The 22,203-nt window shown below is 40.8% G+C and overlaps 3 protein-coding genes across 6 annotated transcripts; all 3 read left to right on the plus strand.

The window, feature by feature from the left end:
* Nucleotides 1-202: 202 nt before the first annotated feature.
* LOC109464079 (ATP synthase F(0) complex subunit C3, mitochondrial-like) lies at nt 203-4,435 on the plus strand. Of its 2 annotated transcripts, none has more exons than XM_019761006.1 (6): nt 203-289; nt 519-604; nt 2,255-2,323; nt 2,677-2,754; nt 3,278-3,426; nt 3,968-4,435. In XM_019761006.1, the coding sequence occupies exons 2-6, from the start codon at nt 569-571 to the stop codon at nt 4,080-4,082; spliced, it is 447 nt and encodes a 148-aa protein (XP_019616565.1). In that variant the 5' UTR covers nt 203-289; nt 519-568; the 3' UTR covers nt 4,083-4,435. The 2 variants fall into 2 exon arrangements, with proteins under 2 accessions (XP_019616565.1, XP_019616566.1); XM_019761007.1 differs by having other exon boundaries at nt 273-341.
* Nucleotides 4,436-5,602: 1,167 nt separating this feature from the next.
* On the plus strand, nt 5,603-6,717 carry LOC109464081 (cytochrome c oxidase assembly factor 3, mitochondrial-like). The gene is made up of 2 exons (XM_019761009.1): nt 5,603-5,837; nt 6,295-6,717. Exons 1-2 carry the CDS (start codon nt 5,636-5,638, stop codon nt 6,381-6,383), a joined length of 291 nt encoding a protein of 96 aa, XP_019616568.1. The 5' UTR covers nt 5,603-5,635; the 3' UTR covers nt 6,384-6,717.
* A 1,469-nt stretch (nt 6,718-8,186) lies between these two features.
* Nucleotides 8,187-21,698, plus strand: LOC109464068 (cyclic AMP-dependent transcription factor ATF-7-like). 3 transcript variants are annotated; one of them, XM_019760994.1, is made up of 11 exons: nt 8,187-8,466; nt 12,275-12,394; nt 13,455-13,673; nt 14,266-14,430; nt 15,085-15,229; nt 15,635-15,831; nt 16,043-16,099; nt 16,613-16,821; nt 17,349-17,471; nt 17,950-18,171; nt 18,657-21,698. In XM_019760994.1, exons 2-11 carry the CDS (start codon nt 12,350-12,352, stop codon nt 18,742-18,744), a joined length of 1,470 nt encoding a protein of 489 aa, XP_019616553.1. In that variant the 5' UTR covers nt 8,187-8,466; nt 12,275-12,349; the 3' UTR covers nt 18,745-21,698. The 3 variants fall into 3 exon arrangements, with proteins under 3 accessions (XP_019616553.1, XP_019616551.1, XP_019616552.1); XM_019760992.1 differs by having other exon boundaries at nt 17,950-18,161; XM_019760993.1 differs by lacking the exon at nt 16,043-16,099 and having other exon boundaries at nt 8,188-8,466; nt 17,950-18,161.
* The last annotated feature ends 505 nt before the right edge of the window (nt 21,699-22,203 follow it).

The following is a 22,203-nucleotide window of genomic DNA, read 5'->3' on the forward strand; positions in this document are numbered from 1 at the left end:
AAACAACAGCTGACCAACATATTCATATCAAAAGTATAGCTCCGTCGTTCCAAAGGAGTGCTAGGTTCACATATGTATTGAATGAAAAGGTTTGCGTCAATTTATATATGTTATATTGGTTTTTATTCGGCGTTCTTTGACAAAGATCACGTCCAAACACCTGTAAACAGTCATTACCCCCTATAGGGATGGCGAATTCTACGCGTCACCTCATTGGTTGAACCCCTCTAGGCACTGACGACATTGTCGCGCTTGCGCACTGTGGGTCTTCTCGCACCCGGGTGTTCAGGTAAAGCGGACAAATTCTGCTGAACTAGCCGGAATATCCGAGTGTTATCGCCGTAATTCTGCAACATCATGTCTTATATTCTGTCGAATTTCTTAAATAGAGCCTTTATCTTTGTAATGAGTGGAAAATCACAGCATGTTAAGTTCGTTTGAAGCTTTGATGCGCTCTTGAAATCTTGCTGGTTTCCAGGGGTCACACCGGTAACGGCGCCCTCCATTTTGTTCTTCAGGTTTGTTCGCAGTTCGAGCCACCGTCGCGTGTAGCACAACCACTACCAACATGTACTCCCTGGCAAGGATCGCTTCCCAGTCTCTGGTAAGTTCTTTTAGGCAACTACATGCCACTTTTCTTGGAACGAATCTCGTGAAATTGTGCTATTATGTCTTCTTATGGAGCCGGTTGCTCAAGGTTATCGATCGTGCTACAGGGGATTTTGACCGCCGAGTATCGGCCGCGTTTTAAAACCATGTTACGTTTTACAGCGTTTTTGACTATGAATATGTCGCACTATCTGTAAATTTAAATCTGAGCTCAATTGCTAATGTTATACCCGTTTAAATCAGTGTTAAACTATCGCGACCTTCATTTTTCGGTCCATGTCATTTGAAATAGTAATGGCGGACACGCCGGTACAGGTCAAAGGTCAAACGGAATTTAGAACGTTTTGTTACCCGTGAGAGATGTATAAAAACCCTATTTTATACAGCCCCAAAGGTGGAAATATTAAATCAACATAGGACAGCTTTTATTTGGATTTTGAGCCGTAGGTTAGGGTACCAAGGCTTGAGTACAGCTACCCCTCCCCCTTTCAATTTCACTAGATTGCTTATTCTAATGTAAATGCTTTAATCAATACAACGGAACAAGTAAAGAAATGGACTGATTACATTTATTGCAATGGGCCTACTTTGATATGGAAATGTCCAGATGCCAGTGATAAAATGTGTCTAAGATTGTACCTAATTGATAAGAATATAGTTTGCCAAGTGTAGATATTATGTCTTAGACTTTTACTGAGTGTAATTTTGGTCATTTTTAGTTAAAAGACTTAAGGTTCTCTCAGTTTATTCTTTAATATTAACTGAAAAAAACTTGTCATGTTTCCACATGATTCTGTCTATGCCCCCCTCCCCCATATAATGTCTCCATGGCTCAAGGGCATAAAGGCACTGTGACCCTTGCCTTACCATAAATAGATCTACCGTTACAGTCTGTTATGGTTAGGTATTGTCTAGTATTGCTGGAAATGGCAGTGCTAATTAGATTGATAGATCACTAATCATTAGTTCGGTAATCTTTCCCTAATTTGGGAGTTTTGGAATGACTAACCATATACAGAGAATGGTTTCTTTTGGTTTTGTACAAAACTTAGCTGATCTCATGGGAGTTTCTACAATGATGTTTTAAAAATGTTGTGTTGTATTTTCTTTTATGTACCCTTTTTATCGTAGGATCAAACTGGAAAAGAATGCTGTTGATTTGAGACTTTTGCTACAATAAAAAGAATGTTGGAAAGTTCATCATTAGAAAGGAAAGGACACCAAAAAAACAGTTACACAAGCAACTGAATATAATTTTGGAAACGGTTAGATGTTTTCAGGTAGCATCCACTACCTTTTGTCAGTCACACTGGAGAGTAACAGTTTTCTGGTGTATCTTATTACCTGGATGTCTAACCTTCACCCACGTATAAAGTATAACAGCAAAAGTAGGTGGTTATTGTTGAACTGGAAGAAAAGATGGTACCGTGGTAGTTAAAGTAACACTTTCAACATGTTACTGTACAGTATTTCAGTCACTGACGAAAGCTAGTGGATACTAGCTGAAACGTGTGACGTTTTCAAAATCATATCCAGTTGCTTGAGTAACTGCTTTTTGGCGTATTGTATTACTTGGATGTCTAACCTTCATCGACATACTGTACAGTATTGTCCTCACATGTCTAACTCTGTTGTTTCTCCCCAGGTTGCTAATGGATCCCGTGCCCTGGTCAGGCCCCTCAGCAGTGCTGTTACCTGTCGGCAACCTGAGCAGGTAACCCAACACCAAGTCAATATTGAGCAAGTAGATGGATATAAAGACTTGTGATTCAATCTTTCTGTTGTAACAAATTTGTATCCATGATGAAGCTGAACTGGGACCAGCTAGGATGAAAATTTTAAATGACTAAGAAAATACACGAAATATGTGTGAATAAATGAAAAATAAACAAGTGCATGTTGTATTTTTATATTGTATGTGGGTTGCTTCTAAGATGACTGCATCATCATCTCTACTTTGTAGACACTGTAAGGAAGTTGTAGTTCTTCACCTTATTGGTAGAAGGGAAACAAACTGAAATTTTCATTGAATCTTAATGTTTTTATGTTTTACTGTGTTCTGTACAGCTGAGTGGAAACAGACCAACCATAGCAAAGTTCCAGGGACTCAGCACAGAGATGACCAGTGTTCCAAGCTTCCAGCAGGTAACCAGCATCATTAACACATATTTAAATTCAATTCCAAAGAAAACTGCACTGTGTGGCAGGAAACAATATCTTCACTTCATGCGGGACCTTTAGGAATTGTACAAGTTTCTGAAAAGTAAGATTTTCCCATGTTGGTGCTTGCTAGTCCCCAATAAATGAGGTGCTAGTATCATTTCTATTAAGTAGACACTAGTTAACACTACAGTCCACCCTAAGAAATACAACACACGGTTTTAAAAAGGGCTACTTTTGCCAGTTATGAAGTTGTAATATCTAGCTCGGATTCTGACTATATACAGGTGCCATTGCAATACCAAGGGAAGCTGCCAGGAAGCCCTTCCTAAGACTTACCACCTACCAAATGCCATTACATTTTGTACAATCAATCTGTATCTTGAGTTATGCAGTTGGTTAGTGTATACACAAGCACTTATTTATTTTTATAGCGCTGAAAACAATATCTCTGCTTATGGAGGTTGTTAAGGGTTAATTTTTCTACCTTTTGGTTGGATTGTTTCAGATTGTCCGAGGTTTCCAGACGTCCGCCGTCTCTCGTGACATAGACACCGCGGCCAAGTTCATCGGAGCCGGAGCAGCTACTGTAGGAGCCGCCGGGTCCGGCGCAGGAATCGGAACTGTATTCGGATCCCTCTGCATCGGTTATGCTAGGTGCGGATAACTGTACTTCTTTCATGATCCTTAATTTATTTCTCGTGATCCAGAATTTCTAACTTCTTATATGCGGACTCTTGAACATATCATTATTTATTTTTGTACTAAGTACTTCTTTGTACTGACCATGTTACGAAATAGCACTATTATTTGATGTACTTCAAAAGACGCCACGTAACATAATTTTTAAACTCTCATTTGTTGCATGAACTTCATCACAATCAATCATGTACAGTTGGAGAGGAATAGACCACCTATTTTAAAAACGCTACCAAATTTTCTATCCTAAACCCTTTGTTTTACAATGCTAATAAACTTATCTTAAAATTTGATGTGTGTTGGTAGAAGTCATTATGAAGCAAGTTTAAACTGTAATTTCCAACACAACAAATGAGACTTTCCCAACTTTTTGGCTGTAAAACTCCAGTCTTTGTCAAGGAATGAACAATCCATCGCTTCTGTGACGTCACATGACTTGGTGAGCAGATGATTAAAGGTTGCACAGATAATTAAACAGTACCCTTTTTTTTTTCCCCAGGAACCCATCCCTGAAGCAACAGCTGTTCTCGTACGCCATCCTGGGGTTCGCTCTGTCCGAGGCCATGGGTCTGTTCTGCTTGATGATGGCTTTTGTGATCCTGTTCGCCATGTGAGAGAGTCCCAGGCTGCTGTATGACATAATGTTTGGCTAGACCAGATTGTATTTGAGAGTCTAAAAATAAAAGGTTGTATGAATGAGTTAGTCACAGATGCCACATGTCCACCACATGGAGATATTGTACCCAAAGGATTGTAAAACAAAAGAGTCAAAACTTAAAAGAAAGAAACAATTTGATGAATATTGTCTGATTTACCGTAGCGTATTCCTGAGTTTGTACATCCATGTCTGTCGTACCGAGTTGCGGCAAACGATCAACCCACGTGTCATGTGAACCACATCCGTTTTTCCCTCTTGAATACCATCCAGACTTGTTGGAATTAATAAATAAAAGAGATGTGGACAAAAGTGATGTGCTTTGAATTATCTTTCTTCAGGGTGTTCAGGGGCAAAGCCACCCAGACTTCTTGTATGGTGTGAAATTGAATGTAGGGGAGAAGACCTATCTAGAGTTTTGAGTGAAGGTAAATGGCACAGATACAAGGCGTGAGTGGGGAGAGAAAAAATGGAAGCTTCAATGACATACAGGTTTTTAATCTGACAAGACATCGGGCCACTACAGTTGGGAAAATTGCTGGGGTGTGCTGACTTTGAGCTGAGCTATGGTACTACAATTGTTGCTCTTTTGTAGAAGAATCTGTGGAGCTCAACACTTTGACATGGGTGACTTAGCAATGCTGATTTCTGACTTATGGTTGTAAACTTGTAAACATACAAATTGATTAAATTGGACTCTCTTTACCCTTTCTGTCTTTTTTTTTTTATTTTGCAATGGCTTTGTTTTAGCCTGAGCATAGTTCTTGGATAAGGCATGGTTCTAGTTACAAAATTTTGCATATATCTTCATGGAACATTGTATTGGTTATGCTGGAAGTCTCCTGCTTTGGACTCGAAACATCCAGACAACGATCTCCAAGCAGATCTTTTGGTGGGGGTAAGACAGTATCAAATGGCCAGCCTGTATCCATTTACCCACTTTGGTGGGCAAAAAGATACAGGCTGACCAGTTTGATTACTGCCTTACCAAAAGATCTGCTTGGCGATATTAAACCAGACAAAAGGATTGGTCATTCAACCACAACAGGGAAGTCACAAACAAATTAATTTAGGACATGAACTGGTCTTGGAAATGAAATAAACTTGAAATAACAATTCTGGAAACTGAGGAAGACTGATAGAAATGATGATGGTTAATTCAGGGAGCAAAAACACCTTTATCATGTACCCTGTATTACCCACAGCTTTCCCCGTGCTATGTCTAGGATGGGGAGGGGGGCAGGTAGGAGGTTGCACCGCATCGCATTCCAAGCCTGCGAAGCTGGTGTGTTACACCGAGAGCTGGTTTTACCGGCTATACAGAAACAGACCCTTTGGAGTAACTAACTCGAGTATACTTTGAGAACTTTTGATCGATGTTCCGAATATACATTTGTATTTATCAATCAGTATAGTTTCGCAGTGATTTGCGGTTGACGCCGCTCACGACTGCCACCTACCGATTCTGATATGAACTCCAACCAGCCACCTCTTTGACCCCTAATATTCAAGATGGCGGACACTCGGGCTGGTGGTGAGCGTGTGATGCGTAAAGTCGACCTGGAACAGGACGTCCTGACAAACGAGGAACGCACCATGATGGACCGAATGAACGCTCTACAGGCGGCTCGGGCTATGGAGAGGAGTCGGGCGAGATGGTTCAGGAGAAATATCATTCTGGGGCTGGCTCTGGGAGGAGTTGTGCTGGGGACTTGTATCCTTGTTACAAAACAGTTGCGCACATGGTTTACGTAAAGCGTTATAATATCGTGCTTAACTTCCGTGCTTTTATGTGTCTGCTTAAGTTATAGGTCGTTAGTAACAGTGAATAGGCAGTAGATTGGTTGATGCTTGGTCTTTAAAAATATAGTCTTAAAATCTGACATGCAAAATTTTACGCAACCATGATATGTGGGGAGGGGGGCACTGCCGTCACATATTTTGTGTACTGGTTACTCCTAGGTCCTGTAAGTCATCACTTTGCATGATTATATATGTACGTAGCTTCATAGCTACCAATGAATGTTTGTATTGTAGTTTTTTTGTTCGCTATTTTAAAAATTCCAAATTATATCCTATTTTGTACCAACCCGATGAAATTATTTCCAGACACAACTTTTATTTGATTTTGTCAGATTTTTTCTGCTTATGTCCTTAACCTTTGACCTCAGATGGTTTCACAATGTACAGAGTTCGACAGGAAACCTTTGATGACGTCGTGCCAATCAGCAAGGAAGGTCAAAGTTCAGGGGGCAGCTAGGTACAAAGGTCACATGCCGGAGGTGAAAGTTGATGGTGGGGATCATGAATGCACAACAAGAGAACACAAGAACTTATGTGTTATGGGACAAGAACTGTCAGTATCATGTTGTATACTGACATGGCTGCAGACGGAAAATTAGGATTACCAAGAGGAATGAACTGTTCTTGTGGTGGATTGTTAGTAATTGTCTTAGATAATAATGATACAGTTTGAAATGTAAAGAAGAGTTCAGTAGGAAAGTGACCAACTTGTATGACTTGTTATGAACTTGAGCTTGCTTGAAATTGCTGAGAGAGACTAATAGTGGATACTTTTCATGTGATGATACAAATGAAGAAGAGGCAAACGATTTACCAGTGACCCAACTTGCTGTTGATGTACGTTACTCTATGTACCATATAGAGTTATAGAGCTAGCTTTTTATACACATACACAGATGTAGGTGAATTGGGGTAGTGACTTCGCATTTCCATGCTCAATGCCAACAATATTCAGCTGTCGTTTTTTTTTCCAACAGGTATTTTCTCAGATTGTTTTACATGTACATGGCTTTTGTCTGAAGCTTTGGATCTGGCAATGTATTGGAGAATTGTTACAAGGCCTAATTATGCAGTATGTAAATTATCCATGTAGCCAATATTTCTTCCTTTTTGTCTGCCTTCCAAATGTAAATAAAAAATATAATAAAATCGGGTACACTGTTTGTTGCCGATTTTCTCACTTGAATAAATGATAATGGTCTCAATCAAAATTAGTACATGTAATTCGAATTTAATGCAGGTAATGACTATGAGATACACAAGAAAACAGTTGCTCAGATTTTGAGAATCTATCCAATTGCTTGAGTTTCTGTTTTTCTTGTGATGTTTAGAAAGAATCTGGCACCTGACTCCTCTCCAAGCAGAGGTTGGTGGGGAAGATTGTGACCTCTCTATCATTGGTGGGGAGTGGTGACATATGATAGAAAGGTGTTACAGTGGGGGTTTGTACACTTTCGCTACCAACTGACCTGGCTGATGGGTCTAGACCTTTTAGCCGAGTGGTTAGAGCGTCGGATTTGAAGCTGGTGCTCAGGAGGTCGTGGGTTCGAACCCCGGCCTGGGACCGGGGGTTTCGTTCTGTTTCTACTTGCTCCTGTTTCTTACAAAGGTCACAATCTTCCCCACCAACCTCTGCTTGGAGAGGAGCACCTGGCATCCATTCTGACATTAAGAGGAAATTATTCTCGTAGTGAACAGATTAACATCCACCCAGTCGCTGAGTCATTCTGCAAGTTGGAATTATTCATGACCTTTTTGTGTTAAATTGTGAGGAGACTAGAAAGCATCAATCGCATCGAGAGCTTCAACTCATTTGGGTCTTTCCTGAAAAAATGTAATGATCAAACCTTATAAGGATATACAGATTTAAATTCTAGCTACTGCTGGATTTATTCATAGACACAAAACCATCTGAAAGTGGATTTCAGCAATTCCTACTTTTGGAAAGCTCCCCAGGGCAGCCAGGTGCTCATGTATTACTCACCTGAAGTAACCCCTCCTAGTTTAATTGTTGGTTTAAATTACAAACCATGTTTCATCATGGAGTTAATATCTGAGTTTTCAAAATTTCTTGGTTTGATCAACTGCGTATTTTATGGATCTATTACAGTTTAGTTTCAGTTTCTTACTTATTTTTGGACAAAGAAGTTCTTTTGACAAGAAAAACGTGATGCGCCCCTTCTGAAGAGGTAAGGTGGTATCGCCCGGGCGTAAATCCCGTTACGTCATCCTCCCGCAGGTCACCTATGGTTCAGCGTGACGCAACCACGTCAAGCATCAAGCAGTTGTACATAAGAAAATATCCAATATTTTTGCTCTTATCAGCTATTAGAATGTAATTTTTGTCATAAATAAACATTATTATCATAACCATCACCAAAAATATTATCAGTGTTTCTGATCCATCCCATTATTGCTTCATTTTTTTGGGGAAGTTAAATTAGAACTGCAATCCAGCGGTTGTAGGTCACGCTGGCTAGTTCCCAGAAACGTCCGCCATCTTGTTTTGCTGTGATTGCCTCAGAGGTTGCAGTCATCAGGTATTTGGGCTTCCTTACTTCATAACAAACACGCGGGAACACTCAACATCGCGACCCTAACCTGCTTAGACACCTTGTTATTCATTTTAGACTGCTGTGTGCGTTAGATTGTGACGTAAACTCCGATGATTTCGATAGTTTCAGAAGGTAGGCATCTCACGGCTTGGACTTCCGCTTTGGTTTCCTTTCGTTGCTGACCATTTCCGTATTCATTAATCGTCACTCCCAAAATAGCTCAAAACAAGATCTGGACTTTGTAAAGCTTTCACATTTCTGTATAACATGTTGTTTGTGTCAACGGTGGTTTTAATGACAGTGTAGGTTGTTTTGGGCGCTCCCGTGGTCTTGTCATATGCATGGCTGCCTTGTTTGTTATCGATATGTTTATTTTGCTTGCCACCATAGTGTGCCCCCCTCCCAATTTTTCCTCGACTTCACAACATGTGTATAATTAATTTGAACAGGTTGCAACCACTAGACATGTTTTCTGTATACCAATCACAATTTTTGATGATCAAGAAAGAAGATGAAGAATTCACCCTACTCTTCACTGAAAAAAATGGACTGTTAGTGTGATTAAAGTACTAGCCTTCTTGCTCAAAATCCGACTAGAAAATCAGCTTCACTTCATGTAGGAATCCTGAAAATTACTTTTTATCCAAACCTTCAATAATTGTATTAGATGTACATCTCAGTACATTGTATTTACTATAATAGTTTAGATCAGAAAGCCAGGAACAGTTACACATGTATTTACTACATGAGTAGGGCCATTTAAGTTGAAACTTAGCATTCAACACAAGAAATTTGCAAGGAAATGAAAATGGGATGGTGTTAATATCCCATGTGATTGCAACACAATATCACTTGAAATTAGAATTGAAACATTAAGTTCGTAGTTTGATTTTGTAGTTTGCAGTGTTGACAGTACAAAAGTACTTTTTGTCCATCAATAAAGCTTGTATTACATGTTACATACATGTATGTAGGGACATTTTAACATGAGGGCGTTAGTAATTGAACTGTAAGCACATGTGAATTTCCTAACTAAAATTGCCCCCTCCATTAAATTATTTAATGGACGGTCCCTTTGTGTGGGTGTATTAGGCCGTCCCGTGGGTGTACCAGTTAGAACCCACAGGATGAGTCACCCTGTAGTTTAGTCAAAGTAAACACACCCACGGGAATACAAAGGAGTAACAGAGCTTGAAGGACACACTGTTCCCCCAGGAGTTGAGATTAGAGACAGTCTACCCAGCACGTGAGCAGAACGTACTGCACCTGCGCAAAACCCTGATTTTTCACGGTTTTCGTTGGATGTTTGGTCAACGTTGCATCAGAATTTTGCCTGTTGCAGACACTGTCTTTTCCAACACAACATTTGGAAACTACAGACGAGATGTTAACCTTATATACGTGAATATGGCCTTATGTGAGATGTTATGCCATAGTACTATACAAAATACATGATGGGTTCCGCTCAGGTGCAGTACGTTCTGCCGATGTGCTAGCTATAGTCTGCCCAGGTATGGGAGAAATGGTAGTATACTCTACAAGCAGAGGTTTAGGCTTTGGCTTATTTTTGGCCTGTTTTCAGACATTTTTATCGGGCTATCTTTTTTGTGCTGGTATCTTTTTTTTTACACCAGCCAAACTTTGGGTGGCAAATCTTAACTGGTCGGCAATTGAACAAAGGACATATGAAGTAATGAACGCTATCCATGGCCCTATTAGACTAAATTTTACTGTTTTTTAACCAGAGTTCTTAGTCAAGTCGAGAGTAGAGAAATGCTATACATATACTCTTAGTCTTGTCAGTTATACTATTACCATTCTTGACATTTTTAGGGACGAAAAACAGAGATTGTTACCAAAAGCTGCAGCACACTCACTCAGAACTTTGATTTAAGGTCTCATTCATAATTTTTTTCCATACATTAGAAACCATGCATTAATGAGTGACTTAAGAGACCGTGTTCCCTATGATCCTACATTAAATCAATTGATATCTTTCATGCTATGTTGAGCACACTTACTCTACGTCTCATAGAAAAATTGCCAACGACTTCTATACACACAAACCCCTTTTATGGGAATTACAAACTGCAACTAGCGGCTGCCCGCAATAGGCCCTCCCGCGCTGCAAACCTACGACCGCACAACTCACAACACTGGACTGTGCATGTCCGACCTAGCGCGCGGCTGCCGACAATTATGTCCTAATTTCATCAGTTACAAACAAGCTTTCACCGCTTTGACGTTTTACATCAGTTGGGATGCCTAAAGGGGAAATTCTCACCAATAAGAACACTCGTTCATACAGCCGTTTAGTTTTTGACTTGGTACTCTTTTAGGGGGTACACTCGGAGTAATACATGAATGAGACCTTAAATGCTGGCTGCCATGTGTATGTGTGACTCACACGGGAAAGCCTAATGGTGAATTCTTCTAGCATTACTCAGTGATCCATGTATACAGTGTACATTGTCCACTTGTTATACATGTATGTGTGTTTTACCGTCTACTACAGAGGCAATATCCTCGATAAAGCAGTCCTGTCTGATACATTTTGCATATCTGCTATATATATATTTAGTTCTATGGGGTAAACACACACATTTGGGGTGTGTGGTACTCTCCAAGCAGAGGTTGATGGTGGAAGATCGTTTTCTTTTTATATATGGCCCTTTTTTTGTCTCTACCACCACCTTGGGTGGGGAAATGGTTATATTACAGACTGGCCAATTTGATACTGCCTCCCCCCCCCCAAAAAGATCTGCTTGGAGATTAGTGTGTGGATGTCTTCTTCATTGGGGTTTTAAAAAAATCGTTTGCCAGATCAAGGACCTCTATATGTCCTTGGTAAGATGTAAGAAAAATCTTCCTAACTGGTAGACAAATGGTAGGTAAAGGACCATTAGTTTTGATGAAGTACAGTAGAATGTAAAAATGAAAGGACTACAAGTCAACCATTAATACTCCCATAACTAATGATAATATTGCCATGCACAAGCATGTAAGATCAATACTTACCAGATCAAAATAAGGACTGTGGCTATTCCATTAAGTACTTCCACAAATCAAGGTAGGAATTCAGCAGTTCAAATCTCATTTAATAAACTTGGTGATTCATAACTAACACAATAAAGGATGTTACAATCTTTATCTAGAATATTTAACCCGAGAGATCCCTGCCAATTTGAATGACACTGAAGTGAAACAATTTGAAGTGTTCTGTAATACTGTATATCTGATGGTATACAAAACATATGTGCAGGGAAATATAGATGTGTGTCATCAGGCTACAATTTGTATCAGTCACTGCACTTAAAGTTAAACTTGTAAGTTGTAGCTTTAGGCAGGCATTTGGCACCAAATTTGTAATAATGTTGATTTAGTTTTAATAATCTGTTGTCTGTTTGGATTTAACCATAAAAGATTTACAAAATGTCCATCAAGGGCCAGACATTGTCTTTTGCATATAATTCTAAATCTTATCAATTGTAATGGTAACGTTTCTTTCTAATGTTTTTATGGCTAACATTATTATCATATAAAGTTTGACATTTGAGAGTCAAAGCGTTTTTGAGTACATGTACCTGATTTAACCATAAAAGACTTGTCGATCAAGGCCCAGACATTCTCTTTTGCATATACATGTAATTCTAAATCTTATCAATTCTAATTGTAATGTTTTTATGGCTAACATTAGTATCAGATAAAGTTTGACGTTTGAAAGTCAAAGCGATTCGTGTACTACATGGCTGCCATGTTGATTTTAATGAAGTTTGACATTTGATGCCCACAGGACTACATTCTGGGTGACCTGTGACCCCTAGCCCGTGCCGTCTGATTGGTGGAAGTCCCCAGAAAGAGGACCAGGATGGGAGATGACGACAAACCTTTCGCGTGCCCCTCATGTGGGCAGGTGGGCACTACACCGTTAATTTTTGTCTCGTCTGGCAGGAAGTAGTATTACTAAATTTATTTATTTTTTTATTATTACCCCAATGGCCAATGATAGCATTGTCTCTTCGCTGAAATAATTAATTAGATCATAAAATGAACCAATTAATACTCACAGAAAGAACTGCAAGGCTATTGATATTACTTTCAATATTTTACCTTTTAATATTGATATTTTATATTGATTGATATATGCCTCCTCTGGGTCTGCCAATTCAGAGCAGAATGCCACAACCACTTACTTAGGCCACACCAATTCAATTTCTTGGTTAACGGATTTTTCTAGAAAAATAATGGAGCGGGCGGGCGAGAAAAAAAATAAAAACAAAAATAGGCATCCTATTATGGCCCAAAATGGTACGATAGGAGCCATGAGGTCAATACACCAGGCTGGTTCAAAATTTAAACAATGACTTTTTAACTTTTGATGATGATACCATTGCATTGAAAGATGGAATAACTGTAACAACTAGGATGAAAAGGACTGTTTTCAACTGTTCAGAGCAAAATATGAACAGTTGATTCTGAATTTTTATTTTTATTTGCAAATCAGACAAAAACGAACCGGGCGAATCTGTTAACCAAGAAATTAAATTGGTGTGGCCTTAGAAACTGGCACCACGGCTCACGAAAAAAAATTTTTTATGAGAAGCAAACATTAATAACTTGAAAGATGATTTTCAAGATTTAATGTTCACATAAAACGGTATTTTTTGTTCAAACATTCAATGAGTAATACCACATTTGACTATTTTCAGGAACTGGTATATCTCATACTGTTGTCATTAGTTTCATATCATCTTTATACGTGTTTTTAAACTTGTTAATGTTTAAAACAGAGGTTTGCGAATGAGGACCACTTGTCTGTACACAAACACAAACATGAGAGTCATTGGACAACTGCAAATGAGTGTCTTATAATTACTTGCATCAATGAGAAGCATTTATAATTTATTATTACTTGCCAAAGGTATGAGATCACAGTACTGAAGCATAATCTTGTTTGTGTTTCTGTTTAACAGAGGTTTGCGAATGAGGACCACTTGTCTGTACACAAACACAAACACGAGATGACGCTCAAGTTCGGCCCCCCGAAGCTGGATGGCCTGGTGGTGGACCAAACGCCGACTCCTACCAGATTCCTCAAGAACTGCGAGGAAGTGGGGCTTTTCCAGGAGCTGTCGGGCGCAAGCCCCTTCGAACAGGACTTCAAGAAAGCTTCCGAGCAGAGCACATCACAGGTAAAACATTCTGTATATCTTTAGCCTGATGGCTAATCTTACAGCCTCAGAGCAAGGTACGTCACAGGTAAGGAAAGGAAAGTGACCTTACAGAGGGCCTGCAAGGGGGGTCCCAACAACGCTCTACGCTGAATTCGGAAACCTCTCGATTACGCTTTATGATAAATTCCAAGTGGCTACAACGCATTACGTAGAATTAAAACGCCGAATACGCTCTACGCAAAAACATTAGAGCGGTCCATCTACGCTCTACGTAGAATTAAAACGGCCAATTACGCTCTTTGGAAAAGGGCTTGCGGGCCCCCCTTACAGTTTTAGCTCACTGAAGAGCTACTATTTCACTGGTCATGACAAAGAAGACAGATATTTACAGGTTCATGGTACCAGGGAAATTCCCCTTAAGCTCTTTTTGACAAGGACTGCAGCCCTTTCCAGTAGCGTATTTTGTAATAATGTGTGTTTCGTTTACCATGTACATGTTGTCTGTTATATTTGTGTTATTTCTGCTTGTATTGTAACCGTGTAAGATTAACCTTTAGGCATTTGAGGCACAAAGGACATCAAAATAAAGAGAATAAAAATTTCGTTCCAGGATTCAGGCGACCAGTCCGAGCCAGCGGAGACGGCACCGTTACCCGCGGCAGACACCAGAGTCCCCGCGCCGGCCGCTCCTGTCGCTCACGTGGCTCCCGTATCCATGGAAACCAGCGCCGCACCCACCCAACCAGAACCTGCCAGAGTTAACCCACCGCCACAGGTACGGCAGATATCAACATCATCATCATCATAAAAATAATTGTTTATTGCAAATTCTTGCCCGAGGGCTAATTGCAGGAACAGAAGAAACATATGCTATAAAAACAGACAATTAGTACACATAGAACTACTGATAACTACTAAGAAACTACTTGTAAAAATAATAATTGACCCCGTCAGGCGAAAAGTAGGGGGGAGGTCTCACCACTGAACAAACATCCACTAGATATCTACTGTAGTGGGAACCGGTTGATTGATGATTTAACACAAACCTAGTCATTTCACTTGCAAAGCCGTCAATTAACACTGTTCTTGTGGCATGCAAGGGTCAAGAAGGAGACTTACCCGGTAGTATTTCAGGCCCATTGTCTGTCAATGACTGGCTGTTAAATAGTCATCACAGCCGTGACAAACAGAGCATTCCACTAGGAAATGGTAAGAGAGGAAAATGAGTATTTGTATGCCTCTGTTCTAGTATTTATACTTAGATGGCTTCCCCATGTACACCCCTGGGACAGTTGATTGTAGACTGTCAGTTTGTATGTTCATATGGTTGTACATAAGCTTCGGGGTTCGAACCCAGAACCTTCAGATTCTGAGCCAACAACCACAACCGCCAACAACCGCCCTAACCACAAGACCACCTTGCCGCCAGGTTGCAGCCACCAACGTCGTGACAAGTCCGTCTGCTACCATGGCGACCCCGGAGCTGGTTCCGACCATCGGCATCGCCGGTACCGTCTCTACCGTCATCACACAGGCACCGGCCGGCATGGCGCGGCAGATGAACACGTTTCAAGGTACAGGGCTTGAAATCATTTGTCTCTTTGCCGTAGACTATAATACCGTATTCATAAATAGCCGGCAGGGCTCAAAATCCTTTTTATCTCCACACCTGCACTACTGGTACAGCTAACATTGAAAATTACCTGCACCAGACAAATTTGGAAGTATGGATCACACTAAAAACTGTTTCAACACCATAGCCATTATTTCTTTTATGTTGACGGCCACTCCATCGGAGTAAGGCAAGTCTACAGGTGTAGTCATTATTTCTTTTATAATCCATAGGTGGTAACAGTCAGTGCAGCAAATAAAAATCCATTGGATTTTAAACAACAATTCCAGGAAGATTAGTTTATAATTTTGTATCACTAACGGAAATTCTAAACAGACAAACAAACATCCCTCTGTGCACAATCCAGGTTCCCTGCCAGTACTACTGCATCTGCCCAACGGTACCACCATGCCCGTAGCGGTACCAGTACCAGCGTCCATAGCTAACCCCTCGGTGCAGGTACCGTCGGCTATCCCTGCCCCTCAGAGCAGTCCTACTGGATCCACCATCCAACAACAACAACAGCCACATGCAGTCCAGCCTCCACAGTCCGAGGCAAAACTGGTCAGTAACATACAGAGTTATAATTATATTACAATGGAATTAGTACTGGTCTGACTCGAAATAACATCCAAAAACTGAGTCCAAAAAACCCTAAATTCGTGACCTGACATATATTAGACAGTGATTGCAAATAAAGTGTCCTAAATAATCAGATGTCTTGAAAATTCAAATGGATATTAAAAAAATGAACATTCTTCCTCCCATACTATAGGAGTCTCCCCTTGACTACAGAGCCCACTACTTACCCATGGTGCCTCACCATGTCTTGGCAAGTATATCACTACAGAAATAGGTTGAAGGGCTGTCAAATTATTCAAATTTTTTATAAATCAATGACCAAATCTTGGTGTGGTTTGCTTGGGCATTTAACCTCAATCCCGCACAGTTCATATCATTATGCAATTTCAATTGTCGCAGCACAAAAATCATTAATCGGTGATGGTTTTGGCTTCCTATACAACAGTTAGGGTGGTTAGGTTTTACAAGCAAGTCTCCAGAAGGTACTACATCTGTACGAAACCTGGATTTTTCATGGTTTTTGTTGGATGTTTGTTCCACATTGCATAAGAATTTTGCCTATTGCAGGCGATATCTTTTCCGACACATCGTTTAAAACAATAGACAGGATGCCACCCTTACATGTAAATACGCAGATACGACCTTATATGAGATGTTATGCGGAAGTGCTATGTACAATACATTACAGGTTTGACACAGACACAGTATGTTCTGCCGACGTGCTTTACAACAGAAGATTTCTTGATTGTTTCCCCCGTTACAGAGACTGAAGGCAGCGCTGGCAGGCAGCAGCATGCCGGGGAACATGTCGGTAATGTCTCAGGCTGTGGACGTCATCATGTCTCAACAACAACAACAACAACAACAACAACAACATGCGGGCCCGCAGGACCTGAGCCAGCACAGAATGGCCATGGATGAGTCTCCCCCCATGTCCATGTCCATGTCTCCCAGTCCTCCCACAAGTCCTGGGTAAGGATTACTTACTAGTACTTCCTTATTTTCTTACTTACTTACTGCCCTTACCGGTAATGTCAGTCCCAGCATGTAGGGCAGCAACGAAAGCTCCTCAGTTCCTTTTGCCCTGGACTGCTCTCTGGTTACTGTCCCATTTGTGTCTGAAATTCTCTACGCATGTCCATTTCCTCGAGTCTCCACACAAGTATAGGGTATCTGAAAGAGATCTTTAGCTCACTGAAGAGCTACCCTTCCACTGGTCGTGACAAGGAAGACAGCCGCTATGTACAGTATTTACAGGTTCATTGTACTGGAGAAATTCCATTAGCCCTTTTTGACAAGCCCAAAAAACAATGGACCTAAGATCTGCGACCCTTTCCAGTCATGTGCTGTATCTAAAAATTAACAGTTGAAAATTTGAGCAACTGGATACACTTTCCAAATTTTAAAATCCATCCGGTAACTGTTGTCTTGTGTATCTCATTACCTGGATGTCTAACCTTTGTTGACATGTTTGTCTAAAGTTGTGTTTATCTTTCCAGCTGCAGCCCCCCCTACTCGGGACAGGGCATGGACACCCCCCCTCCAGCTACCACAGGCCGGCGGAGACGGGGGCAGGAGAAAGACCCTGAGCTCAGGCGACAGAGGTTCCTCGAGAGAAACAGGTCAGTTGATTTTCTTGCTTCATGTAAACGGGTAGCTGCCTTTAGGCGTAACAGATCAGTTTTGTACAGTAAGTACAAGCTGCGTAAGACCTGACTGTAAGGTTTGATCTACTCACACTGGGAAGGATCCCTACTCATTGCAATAAACGTGGAGGGATCTTTAATGTGCTCGAGGTGTGGCTGCCCAAACACAGAAGCTTTGTGTTACAGTCCAAGAGGATGTCCCTAACATACTCATTTTGGTGGAGCCTGCCAGAGATTTCAACCCCAAACCTTGCAGATTCTGAGTCAACAACTTCAAGCATATTAAAGATCCCACCACACTTATCAAAAAGAGTAGGGGACCTTCCTGGGGTGAGTGGACCTTACAGTCCGGTCTCAGGTTTGACATCTTGAAAAGGTGATAGTCAAACCTGTTGTGTCAGTCTTTCTGAACTCCACAAATGTGTTGCAAATCTCTCAATGTATTTGCACACAGAGCGGCAGCTGCCAGATGTCGGCAGAAGCGAAAGCTCTGGGTGCAGTCCCTGGAGAAAAAGGCAGAGGACCTCACTGCAACCAACCTGCAGCTGCAGAGCGAGGTCTCCCTCCTGAGGAACGAGGTGGCACAGCTCAAACAACTCCTGCTGGCCCACAAAGACTGCCCCATCATGGCCCTGCAGCAAAAGTCTCACGCCACCCTTTTACAAGGTACGAACAGGCAAGTACTACAGTTGTGTGTGACATTTGGGTGAGGCGTGAAGGAACTCGCTCTCTCTTATCTCTTGGTCTTCTCTTCCTTCTACTGTGTTAAAGCACTGTTTTGATCTAGCTTTAGATGGCAATAATGCCTTGATAAAGCAAATACTGGAATGATTTCGTAGTTTAAAGTAGAGTGGATTCATTCCTGAGGCTAACTGACATCTAGCATACTGCAGTCGTCCCTCAGTAAGACATCTGGAGCTGAATTGATAGAAGTTGGTTAGCATCATCATCTGGTCGTGAGAGTTTCACGGATGCCTGTGACTCTACTTTATACTGCAATGATTTTGTGTTCTGATGTGTTTTTAGCTGGTTCATGGTTTGTGGGAGGCCTTTATTTCCACTGTTGCATGTATCAATGAGGTGTAACATTTATTTAGAGTTGTCTGAAAGTCTGTTTTTGAGCATATTGACTCCCGAGTTGCCCCCCTCCCCCTTCCCCAGGAGAAAAGGTTCAGGATCCAACGGTAAGCCAGACCCCGGGCAAGGCCATCACCACGACAACAACACTCAACTTGACGACAGTTGCTGAGGCGGTGGCGACCTCTGGCCTGACCCAGGGGGCAGGGGTCACCGGGGTCACCACACTGGTCCTGCAGCCTGGGAACGAGAGCGCCGCCGCCACCCTGATGTCGGTGGGTATGCCGGGAACGAGCTCGGCCGAGGCGGTGGCGACCTCTGCCCTCACCAACATGGCGCAGCGGGCAACTCTCGAGCTCCAGCAGATGCAGGGTCAAGGGTCAGGGGTCGCAGGGCAAGGGTCAGACAGCAAGTAGTTAGGTCAAAGGGCAAGGGGCCAACCCATCTTGGCTAAAAAAACAAGGCAAGATATTTGGCTGGTTCTTATTTTTGTCCTTAAAACTACACAAGAAAAAGGAAAGTTGAGTTCAAACATGAGTATGACTCTGTGTTGCATAATGTCGGACGTAATTTCTCTGCATGTTGTTTAAAATTGTTGTAGCGCAAAATAGAGAAGACATATTTTTTAAAAGAATAATGAAGAGAGAATCCTGAATTGATGTCAAGACTGACGAGGAATTTATTCAGATCACTTGTATCTAGCTAACCAGTCAAAATTCTAGCCCAAAATGTTTCAATATTGTTGTGAAAGTAAGAATATTACATGTAAGTGATAAAGTCGTTATGTCTAGGAGTCCAAAACATAGATACTGACTCCTGTAACATTGAAGCATAGGCATGATATAGGCATAGTAGCTTTACTGTAAATAGGCTATACAGAATGTATACATATTGCGGCTAGATTGGCTTTTTTGAAATTAATGAGGAATATACAATGTAAGTGTAGCTAGGCAAGTAGAAGTGCTGACTGGTTTTGTATGTATATGTCAACGTTCCAGACTATAATGTTATGTCAGAAGTACCAAGAAATGTACAGAGCAGTGAACGGAAGCAAAAAAAATAATAATCGTGAAGCTAAAAGTGACACACCCTGAAAAAGCATCTCAAATGCAGTTCTCTGAGGTATCAAAATGTTTTTTGAAAAGGACACAATCGTACATTAGTCCAGAGGTGAAATTGACAAAAAGGAAGTATAGTACACTTTATGTGCCCTTATATTGTGAGCATGTGACTAGAACAAACAGTGTACTGCATGAGAAGATCATTTGGAGCAAAAACAAGTCAACTAGCTGACAAAGGAAATATAAATTGAGTTCACGTATAAGGTGGTCTTCTCGTAAAGCTAGTTGTGTGGCATGTACACAATAATGGCCATAGTTAACTGGTGGAAATCATTCGTTCTCAAATGAAAATCGTCCACTTTTCAGCCATGAGATACTAGTACTTGTACCAGGTATTTACATAGGGGTAAACTGAACTTAGCTTCCTAAAACTTAAATAGCACTTTTGAAATTTTGTTGGTTTAGAGTTAAGTGCCATTATGAAGATGTTTGTTTATTGGACTTTTGTATTTTTATTTTTTTGTTATTGTTGTTAAATCTAATTCATTGGTTACGAAAAGAGAACAACAGGTCTTTCAAAGTGCTTGAATCAACACAGTTTGTTAGTGACGCACCAACTATATCTAGCCTCCACCAGGCCTTCCTACGGGGTACAGATCATAGAATTTGCCAAAAAAAGGGAAGAATAGTTGGCAAAGAGAGTCAGTCCATCCAAAGAAAAAATGAACTCTATGGTGGCCAAACTCCCCTGACTAATTATTCTCTCTATTTAACTAAATTCCACTGTTTTTGAACCTGCATGGTTAGTCTGGTGGAGACTAGATCCACTATATGCTTCTGTCTTCCTACGGCTACGGTGAATATTGTACTTCGAGGTTTGCAGGAAAACGTCAGAAAATGCTGAATATTTGTTGTCATGTAGAAGCGGGCTTCTATGAATTTTACCCTTTGCAGACCTGTCAACTGTGCATAGTAGGTATGCAGGAGATCACACCAAATTCAAGGCATAGCAATGTTTAAAAAACGGAATAATTTTCCCCAGAAGGTTTTCTCTTAGTACGGAATGTAACAAAACTGTATGACGTTGTGTAAATCGCAACATTTTTATAAGAGGATACAATTTCTGTATTAAAAGCATAGATCTATAGATAGACACAGATTTTTGCAACTTCTGCATCTGCAAAGTTTATATGTATGTGAGCATTGAACATGTTTGCATTACCGTAGTGTACATGATGTACTCTGTACCCTATGTATGTCCTCATCATCATACCAATGTACTTTGTAAAAACTAAGAAAAAGCGTAATGTCCATTTTGATACTTAAACAAGGAAGAAAATCTTTGTTGCTCTCCTATGGATACATTGTAGATATCATATTCACCCTGGAAGCGTCCATTTTGTTTGGAAAGTATGGGATATTATACCAACGATGTGTAGCACTATCTATAATAGTGATATTTCCATAAAAAAAAACATTTTGCAGGACAGTGCTTTCCCAGACAGCTTGTAGGTATTTCATGTACATTCCTGTTAAGTGACGCTAGTTAGAATGGCTCCACCCCAGAGTGGTGTTGCCAAAAAAGCTTTATAATATCATGGTGCAGCTATGATGTGTATGTGTGTACAGTCCGACTAGTGCTCCCCAAGAAAAATAATCAACATCAACATCGTCTTTACAGTTCTTAATGTAGGAAAACATCACACTTTTTAACACATCCTGAAGTTTTGATGGTGCTTTACTTGGTATACCTGCATGACACACACACAAAAAAGCAGAAAAAGCTGAAGTACTAGAACTAAATGTAGCACCCCCCCTCCCCCTTTTGTACTTACCACACTTATAAAGTAAGGTTCACAAAGACTTCAAAGCACATCAGAAATGTGGATCATTCTTAGCTAGGATGTGGTGGCAAGTAGTGGTATTATAAAGAACTCCATAATATTTTGTGATACATTATGGCAAAACTTTCAGCTAGTTCTTTGTCATTGATGGTGTACAGATGTAACATGTTTCAATCTTTGTCAGACCCGCAAACGATCAATAAATATATTGTGTACAATCAGTTTGGGACTGTAGTTTGTTGTAGGTAGATATTTTATTAATTGACATGGAATGATGCAACTGGTGAACACCATCCATGCACAAGTAAACATGCTTGTCCTTAGTGCTCGAAATTATTTGCAAACAGGCCTGTCCACACACAGGCAAACATTTGTCCCTAATGCTGAACATTATCTATACACAGGTGAACATGCCTGTCCTTGGTGCTGAACACCATTCACACACAAGTAAACACATCTGTCCTTGGTGCTGAACACCATCCACACACAAACATGCCTTTCCCTGGTGCTGAACACAATCCACACAAGTTACAGACAAACACTACCGTTACTGTCCTTGGTGCTGACCACTTTCTTAATTGCCCTACTGTACCTACCCTTCCCTTTTATAAGGAACTCCTGGCCAATTTAGTAGCCCTATTTGTTACTGAGTAGAAAACATGGGGCATATTATGTTTGAAGCGCCCACAGGCCAATTTGATACTGTCCTTTTGCCACCGAAAGGGA

This window comes from Branchiostoma belcheri, unplaced genomic scaffold (assembly GCF_001625305.1).
Source record: "Branchiostoma belcheri isolate BF01 breed outbred unplaced genomic scaffold, Haploidv18h27 scaffold131, whole genome shotgun sequence".
In the NCBI taxonomy this organism is placed as follows: domain Eukaryota; kingdom Metazoa; phylum Chordata; class Leptocardii; order Amphioxiformes; family Branchiostomatidae; genus Branchiostoma; species Branchiostoma belcheri.